The sequence below is a fragment of the Mastomys coucha genome, unplaced genomic scaffold, assembly GCF_008632895.1.
Source record: "Mastomys coucha isolate ucsf_1 unplaced genomic scaffold, UCSF_Mcou_1 pScaffold6, whole genome shotgun sequence".
In the NCBI taxonomy this organism is placed as follows: domain Eukaryota; kingdom Metazoa; phylum Chordata; class Mammalia; order Rodentia; family Muridae; genus Mastomys; species Mastomys coucha.
In genome coordinates this window covers 101336212-101345908 of record NW_022196912.1, presented here as the reverse complement: position 1 = coordinate 101345908, position 9697 = coordinate 101336212, and the positions used below count along the sequence as shown (strand labels likewise).

The window sequence follows — 9697 nt, the reverse complement described above, 5'->3', positions numbered from 1 at the left end:
GAAATACTGACAAGCAAAACTAGCTTTAAGCAAAGGGAGGGGCTGCCTAGTGTGAAATGCTTTCACTACCTCACTGTCTAAGCTATATCCCCAACAAGACAGCAGCCACATTTGCTAGAGCCAGCTCTGCTCTCAGGTTCCTAAGACACTGACTGCAACTTCTGCTGCTGAAGGATATCCAAGGCATCTTTCCCAGGAAGGGAGGGGTAAAAGCACATTGCTCAGAACCACAATAATGATGTCAAAATAGAGCAAAGACCTTAAATGAACCATGCACTTCCAACATCCTTCACCCAGAGCCAAGGAACCCATTGCGCCAGCTGTGACCACAGCAGCCTGGCAGTTCTCCCTAATACCTGTAACTCTCAGCTCGGAGTGGCTTCTGTGACAACAACTCAGATGCAGCAGAACCTCCTGGACTGTGGAAGGAAATTTTAGATAGATGGATAAATAGGTAGATATAGATGATAGATGGTAGATATAGATGACAGACAGACAGACAGACAGACAGACATGCTTAGTGTCTCTCATCCCCAAATGCAAAGCTTAATCAATCTTTTCAGGGCTGGTAATTAATTTAATTACTTGTTCTACATTGAGCTTTATTTAATAAAAGACCTCATTCATAAGCACCACAAGTTAAGACGCTTTATTTACTTTGGGTCATTTGCTGCGAGAACTGCCTTGTTTAAGAGCCAATGCCATCTGAAAGTTTTCATTGCAATTGACTCTAAACAACTCAAGGCCCCGCCACGTGTCACTCAGAACACTGTATTCGGCCCTCCAAGGGTAGCACCATGGAAACAGCACTGATCCTCTTCTCATCAGCTCTGACCAAGAGCTACCTGGGGGTTGGAACAAGTGAAGCTCTTCCTTTAAATGCTGCAGCTGAAAATAGTCCAGATCCCTTTAAACTTCTTGGTAACGCTAACATCTTGTGAATGGACTTCATGCAAGTAGATAATGTGACTTTTGTCCACTATAGGAAAAAAAAAACCAGTGAAATTCAGAGAAACATCCATATAGTCCATAAGGATATATCAGAACATGGAAATCAGAACCGTGGCACTTGGCTTCATTAATTATGATATGCAATGCATGAGCACAATCAATGGCCGTCTTTAAGGTCAGTCAGGTGAGCTTCAATACTGACAACAAAACTTAACTGCAAAACTGCATCTCTCCTTGAAAAGCAGATCTTAATTTATGACATTATCCACTGTGCCATAAAAAAATTCTTTTAAATGTAAGGTTTAAAATACAACTGATACTAAAGTTTACCCCGAAGCTGGTTAACATAGAAAATAAGCAGGATAAATGGCTTCCCTAAGCATGCATTTACACTTTAAAATGACCATAAATTACGACCCTGTTTTATAAAGAATTTATGTGCTTAATATTCTATTTTCTCGGTAAATAACTTTATTCCCATTCATTTTAGGTAGATGCTGTAATCTTGGATAATCCCTGTCAAAAGTATTCAGAAATGTGTAGAAATACATAACAAAGATAATAAACAGTCATGAAAGCGCTTCCCAGGTGTGGGCCTCAGGCTGACTCAGGGTACCAATGCGAAACAACAGATTATCTAATAGGGCAGAGTAGCATGAACGTGCGTTGTCTCAGTTTGGCCTCACTCATGTGATGGAGTGTAGCATGCAACTCTGCCTTCACCTCTGAAAATTGGTATGGCCTCAGAGAGATGTTTAAAATATAAATAAATATGTATATATAAGCTACTTTAAATCCCGGGGAAAAGAGGACAACCAGACAGTGTACCACAATGCACCACAAAGGAGAGCTACGGGAATACCTTTGCACTTAACTGTGGCGTTCTCCACAAGCCCTCATCAGGACCAATGTCTGCATGAACCAGTTTGGAAATATTTAAAAAGCATCATCAGTAGATTTCTCCCTCAACCCAGAACAGTAGAAATGTGTTCCATTGGCCACTGCAGGAACACGATGGCACACACATCCACTTTCATCTATGAACCATGTGTCCCCATCTTCTGTGGATGCAGCTGAGACGCCATAAGACAGTCAGTCACTCCTTGTAAGAACCAGGGTGACTCTGGGGGACAGGTTTTGGTGTCACCCTCCTCATCCTATGACCTCTCTCTGCACCCCTCTCTACCATGTTTGTTACAGTCAGCTGATATGGTCAGCCATCCATGAGATCTATAAACACAGAGTGCAGGTTCCCCTTTGCAAACATTCACACTCTGGCGCCTGCCCACCTCACTGCTAAGGAGTCACAGAGCGTCCTCCCAAATGAAGGTAGCTCTCAAGGGGAACACACTGATTACACTCCATGTGGGAGGATAACTACCCTTTAGGAATAGGAGGTACGGATCACCTGGTAGCTGTCTTAAGGAAGTTATTCTCTCCTACATGACCAAGGCAGTGAGCATTTAACAAATGCTACCGTGTGCTGCAGAGGCAACACGCTCAGCTGATGGAAAGAGAGAGCACTCTGACAAGCAGACCCCTGAATGCCAGGCGCTCTGGATGACACTTCTGGGAAATGTGGCTCTTCCCCAGCAGCTGCAGGCACTCACTTATTCCTCACCTTGACAAAGTAGCACCGACTTCGGGCACAACTATATATACAACTGATCTTGCAGCTGAGCGGTCATAAACACACCACATAGAAAGGCATGTCAAAAAGACATCTTTCCTTCCTAAACCATGGCCCCAACCATTTTCATGACAGATAACAGAGCAGGAGTTTCTGCTTATCACTGGTTACTGACCTAAAAACACTAACAATGAAATCCCACTTAGGATATAAAGCCTTAGACTGGAGTCAGAGCGGCATCCACTATTTTGCTGAGCACCTAAACCCCCATCTGCACTATAGCACACAGACAGACCTCTGTGGCCTGTCAGTAGAACACTGAGCATGAGGATGAGGTCAGGTACAGCGGAGCCACTGGCGATCCCCTCAGACCATGGGCAGGCACGGGAACAAGCCCCCACCCATCCTGCTGGTATCTCTTCTGGGGCCCCAAGCTGAGAACTTGGTCAATGCACCTCACTGGGCCTGAGTGAGTCGAGTATGGCTCCATAGTAAGCCATACTGCACAGACACAATTCCATCCAGGAATGGGTTTCCAATTGGCTGCGAATTTAGGACTTCATCAGCAATATTAAAAGCTCTACACAAAAGGTCTGCAAAAGCTGTTCCTAGATTTTCAGGAACAAAGAAAGACACAGCTGCCAAGGAGCAGCAGCTCTCCAGCAGCAGCTGGAGGTGAATGTCGGGCTAGCAACAAAGAAAGGAGTCCAGCAGAGGATGACCTGCTCATTAAGGAAAATTGAATTTTACAAAAAAAGATTCCCCAAATATCAGTTTCTAAAAGAAAGAGCGACTGCTGCGTGAAGAGCCAGTCCTTGTGGCATTAGGACCAAGACTGCCGATCAGAACACTAAGACTGTACAATACAAAGTCTCAACACCCATTGGTTACTGGGCTCTAGCTGCATCCAGAACTCTTTTCCTGTGGCGTTTTGAAAAACGTGGCTGGAGGAAAGGTGGTAACTTTCTCTGCTGCAGAGGTCCCGTCCAACCACTCTGAGTCAGGAGGCTTCTGTGTTGGGATGGCTGGCTCCAGAACATCTGGGTGCACTGTGGGTCACAAGAGAAGGGGTATAAGTTAGTGTAAGAAGTTAGGATAAGAGGCACTTAGAAATAATCTTGAAGGAGAAGAGGAGGCTAATCTTTGTATTTCATGTCCTAATCACCTAATACTGTTTTCTTCATTTAAAACACTCAGGACAAATTTACAATACAGAAAACCTCAAAACATTTCACTCATGGAGCGTACATGTGCCAGGCACTACTCTGGTAAACACTGCACACTCGGGACTCCCTACCCCACTCTTTCCCTGTGTGTGTGTGTGTGTGTGTGTGTGTGTGTGTCTTTTTTAAAAATAACATCTTACAAAGTAGCCCAAGATGGCTTCAAACTCATGGTCTTCTTGATCCCCCGAGTGCTGGGATCACAGCTATGGCATTCATTACCTGCATGACCTAATTTCTTAACAAAAACTCTTAGTAGTAGGCACTGTCATCCGTATTTTATGGATCGGGAAACTAAACTATGAGATCAAAAGTAGAAATTCACGCTTAAAATATTGGGCTGGAAGCCCTATGGTTTTCTAGGTACCCTGGACCTCCAATATGATGGTTACTGGTAAATAAGACAGGAATAAACAGAATCAGGCACAGTATTTTAAGGAAGTTTCGTGAGACACTCTGGGCTGGGCAATCAGTGCTGGTGCAGAGCTGTGCTGTGTGCTCTCAACACTCAGCAAGCACCCTGGCCCCAGTCCACGGAACACCAATGGCATCCTACCATGTGCAGTCCCTCTCTTCACCCTTTCCAAATGCCCCTGAGTGAATCATGACAAACTACCCTCATCCCTACCATGTGCTTACTCTGCCAAGAATAAAAATACACTGAGATACAGTAAAATACAGCACATTTTTTATTTTTCTTTCCCATCCAGTAATTCTACCCAAGTGAATAGCCTTGGTGCATTTCTAATAGTGGGTCACAAAAACAAATTTAGCTAAATGTCATCCCATGTGTGAACACACCATGTTTTGATGCTCATTTACCTGGCCATGGAGATCTGGGCTGCTCTACTGTGATCAATGTTGCTGTGAACAGCAGTGTAGGAGAATCTATGTTTTGGGGGATGGAGAGATAGCTCAGCAGTTAAGAGCACTGGTTGTTTTTTCAGAGAACTTGGGTTCAATTCCCAGCTCCTACATGGAGGCTCATAACCTTAAGTAACTCCAGTTTCCAAGTATCCAACATCTTCTGGCTTCTGTGGGTTTTGCATGCATATGGTACAAAGACATACAAGCAAGCAAAACAGCCATACATATAACATTTTTTAAAACATTTTAAATTTTCTGCTTTCAACTCTTTAGGTGACATAACCAAGAATGAGAGTTGCAGATCTCATGACAGTTTTATGATGACCATCTTGAGAAACTGCACACTTTTCTATAGGTATGGAGCACTTGACATTCTACCAGAAATGCTCAAGGGTTCTGACCTTGTCTCTGTCAAGTATTGTCTGGTTTCTGAAACCGCCATCAAATAAGTGTGAAGTAACCCAAAAGAACATCTATACCATCCTTGCCCACAACAATGTTTTCCACAACAGTATAAATCAGGATATAATCCAATGGCCATCAAGAACACCGAGCTGCACAGGCCTCCTTAGACAGTGGAAGAATACTCTGTGTGTGGCAGTCAGAAACAAAAGGATTTCGTACAAGAAAACATGCATGAATCTCAGAAACAGAACTGGGTGAAGCTTATTAATATGAATTCTTTTGTATGAGGTCCAGAAACACTAAAAAGCAGACAACTTATTCTTTAGCCATATCTTTAAAGATACACCTGTCTGTTAAAAAACAAGTGATGGTTAAAACGAAAGACAACAAAAAAGCAGGAAAACAGATGTTGCTGAGCAAAGTGGAGACCTTTCTTAAGGTGAGTGGTTCATATCCTCGCCACATTGTGCTTCTGTACACCTTACGTATCAATAGTCTTATACCAATTAGGTCTTTGACAAGGGGTTAGAATAACTTGGAGAACATTGTTTCAACTTAAAAATAATTTACACATATAAATTGAAGATTGGCACCCTATGCTCAGTTCTCTCACATTCTGATCAGTTAGTTGTAGCTAGCTGTGATGGTCTGCAGCTAATGCAAAAGCGAGCCTCGCTGAAAGCTGAACTTAAGGGTAAGAATTAAGAATGCGGCTAGAGATTATGCTGATTTCAGGAAGCAAGCGGCAGCAGCAGATTTCCTCTAGGTTCTGTGACCTCATTGATAATGTGTAGCTGGCCAGGTTTAGAGTAGCAGGCATAAAATCCTTCCTATTGACCATGCCTTAAGACCAGTGAGACATGGGGCTAGAGAGATGGCTTAGCAGTTAAGAGCACTAGCTGCTCTCCCAGAGGACCACAGTTCAATTCCTAGCACCCACATGGTGGCTCACAACCATCTATAAAGGGGTCTGATGCCCTTTTCTGGCATGCAGGTGCACAAGAAGCAGAGCACTTGTATACATAAAATTAAAAACAAAACAAAAGACCAACCAGACAGCTGTTGGTTACTCCTAAGATATAAGTACTGCTATGCATTACTGGTGATATCTGTTGTGTACAACCTAACCTACATCTAAGGCACATAAAACATCAAGAAGATGGAAGGAGGAGGGCTGCAAGAGCAAGAGGACCAAGGCATCTGTTGTGAAACTGCCCTCTATAAAAGAGAGGAATGCCACACTCATAAAAGATCAACAATACGTCTGCCTAAACAAGACCTAGACAGTGACATCATCAACTGACACGCCAGCATTGACAGAGGAAATCAGACAAGGCCTACCTCAAGATGAAGAGCTACAGAAAATTAATGATTGCTGAGACAGGGAGTCCTAAAAACATGTACAAATGAGCAACACTAAACGGATTCAATAGGTTGTTCATATACGTGTGTGTGTGTGTATGTATATATATATGTTTTGTATGCATGTGTAAATTGTGTGTATGTCACAAAAATAATGAAAGAAACCAAGAAAATATATGAAAGTAAGAGGAGGAAAGGGATGGGACAGAGGGAGGGAGAGCAGTGCATGGTAACAGTGACTGACAGTGATCAGAGTGTATTATCCACAAGTGTGAAATGTCACAATGATACTAGTAGCTTCATAAACGCTAATAAAAGTCAAAAAGATACCATTGTCTATTCATAAATACTACCAACGAGGTCTGTCATAGTACTTGGTGTCTGGTTAGATGTTGGGGGTTAGCAGTGACACCTACCCAGTGACACCAACACTCGGCTGGCCTGATGCTCAGGATAACTAACAGACCATCTGTTAACAGCTTCTCCATGACAGTCATAATCCCAGGGGATGGAAGGTTGGGGAAAGGCTTTAGGAATAGCCTAAACTATCCAGTCTCTGGACAGAATCTCCCGTGGCTTAGTTCCTCTATTCTTTATAAAAACCATGGTTTACCTTTTGAAGGTAAAGGTTTGCATGTCAAGGGCTCTGATGAGGAAAATCACTTCAAGCAGCATGGCTCAGTGCAAGCCTGGGTGCCTTAGGTTTCTCATAGCCACTGACTCTCAAGTTTTAAAGAAAACTGTTTTTCCCACTCCCACCCCCCAACACATTTTTTTTTTAAAGTGCTTAATAGAGCTAGTTTGATCCAGCATGCAGTTACAGCCTGGGTACCAGTCTTAGAAAAGGCCTGCATACTCACTCACAAGGATCCAGGAAACAGCTAGCACTAAACCTCTATCTGCTTTAAAGGGAGGGAAGTAGAGACAAAGAGAAGGAAATAACAATGTCTAGTCCCAGAAGGATCTATTAATGACTCTGGAAGGGTCCTTTCCCAGCCTGTGTACTATTAAAACAAACATGCAAATAAAACAAGAAGACTTGGGTGTCCCTTCCTTTCTTCACCCCGACAGCCATACTAAGATCTTTAAATTCAGTCAATTTCAACTCAAAACTTTCTACGGGTGGGGGAAGGGCAGAGATTTGTGGCTGCATGCTTAAGAAAGAAGCTGAATTCATCACGGTGACAGGGAGAGTGTTGGCAGAGATCTGAGCTATTTATTCTTTTAGGAAAATCCTATAAAGAATGACACAAGGAAGCCTCTATCTGCAGTCTTGTTCATCACACGGGTGAAGAGCTGATAACAGATGTATGCAGCTGTGTGATTTAGTGCCAGGAGCTGGCCCCTGATGTGTATTAATACAGCGGCAAAGCAGGACGCGCCTCTCTTCATCACTCATTTCTATAAAAGAGGTGGAATCCGAGATGGCCCGATGGTAGGCAGAGCAAGCCCATTTGTTCTCCTGACTGATGGCGCAGGCTCAGGCTGTGTCCTTCACCTCCATGGGGCACTCAGGTTGTGAGTAGAAAAAAAAAAAAAAAAAAAAAAAAAAAAAAAGGAAGAAAGTGCTCGGTGAAGCTGGGCTTAGTCAACAAGTTAGGAGTGAGGAGTCGGCCCATGGGAAACACTAACAGCTAACATCTCCTTTAATACACTAACTACATTTCCTGCTTTGAATGTGGAATAAACTCTTCCCAATGTTCTCATAAAGCACTAAGGCTGGGCTGGGGTGTAGCTCAGCAGTACAGCCTTGCCTCTGGACATGAGGGCTTGCCTAGGTTTGATCCTCAGAACTGGGGGTTGGGGGGGGGGGGATTAAAAGCAAGAAATAGGACCAAGGTATTAAGGAGGGGAAAAAAAAGAACAAAAATGAAGAGGAAAGGCTTAAATTCTTTAAACAATGTAGGGGAGACAAGGAGTGAGCTGAGTTTCACAGCCTGGAACAATCCTATTATGCATATAAAGGACGCCCAAGTGTTTAAAGGGCGAATGTAGAGTGCCAGGGAAATGTCTGCTCTGACCATGTACATTACTAACACTTGCCTTCAGAAGGCGACCTGTGCTTACCCCTCAGCTTTCGCATGGATCAGAAGGAATAACAAGAGCTGCATTCATCCTTAAAGCTGAAGCAGAGGCTGAATCTACTGTAGACAAACTGCCTAGCTGACAGCAAGCACTCACAATAACCATTAGACCATCAGAGTTAGCCTCATTGTTCAGGATGAGCTACAGATTAAGTCACCCCAAACAGAAACCCCAAGAGGTGCACTTGAGAGCATGAGAAAAGTCCCTCTTAAAAGGCAAGGTGCGGTCTACACTTGCCTGCTCTCTGTCTTCCCTCGGCTCACTTTGGGTGTAGGTCTGTTTCACAAACATCCTCACAGCTGAGAGAGGTCATGCGTATGATTTGTTACCACTTCTGACTGCAGCCCATCATACAAAGCCAGGTAAAATTGTGTGCATGTCAGGGCCCCAAAGTTTCTTGGTTTTGTTTGTTTTTTAAGACTGGGTTTCTCTATTTAGCCCTGGCTGTCTTGGACTCACTGTAGACCAGGCTGGCCTTGAATTCAGAGATCCACCTGCCTCTGCCTCCTGAGTGCTGAGATTAAAGGTGAGCACCACCAATGAATGCTTTCATATTTTGAATTACTTCAGAGTTTAGATTTTTATAAATTAGGGACATTAAACCTATAGTTTTTCTAGGGAAACTAATTTATGATAGGCTTGAAATTCAACAAACTTTATAACATGTGTGGTAAAGTATACACATCTTAAGTGTAAAGCTAAAAACATTTACACACTCCTATCCAGTCTATAATGTAAAACATTTCCAGAGCCCCAGATTCTTCTGTGTCCTCTCTTGGGCACTCTACCACCAAAGATAGCTGCTATCTTGGCTTCTAACAATTGGCATAAGTTTTATATAGAAACAAAAGAAGGTTTATCCAGGGTTGGAGAGATGGCTCAGTGGTTAAGAGCACTGACTGCTCTACCAAGAGGACATGAGTTCAATTCCCAGCAACCACATGGTGGCTCACAACCGTCTGTAATGGGATCTGATGCCCTCTTTTGATATGTCTGAAGACAGCAACAGTATACTCACATATATGAAATAATTTTAAAAATGAAAGAAAAGAAAGAGAATTAAAAAAAAAAAAATCTCGCTGGGCAGTGGTGGTGCACGCCTTTAATCCTGGCACTTGGGAGGCAGAGACAGGCGGATTTCTGAGTTTGAGGCCAGCCTGGTCTACAGAGTGAG

General features: G+C 43.2%; 1 protein-coding gene across 5 annotated transcripts in view; it reads right to left on the bottom strand.

Annotated features, from left to right (window-relative positions):
- Positions 1–622: 622 nt before the first annotated feature.
- The window catches only part of Gpatch2l (G-patch domain containing 2 like), a 51071-nt gene continuing 41996 nt past the window's right edge, over positions 623–9697 (bottom strand). For all 5 annotated transcript variants that reach the window (XM_031355694.1, XM_031355697.1, XM_031355692.1 and 2 more), the window contains one exon: positions 623–3630. In XM_031355694.1, coding sequence (XP_031211554.1) covers positions 3479–3630 — 152 coding nt within the window. In that variant the 3' untranslated portion in view covers positions 623–3478. The remainder of the gene's footprint in view (positions 3631–9697) is intronic.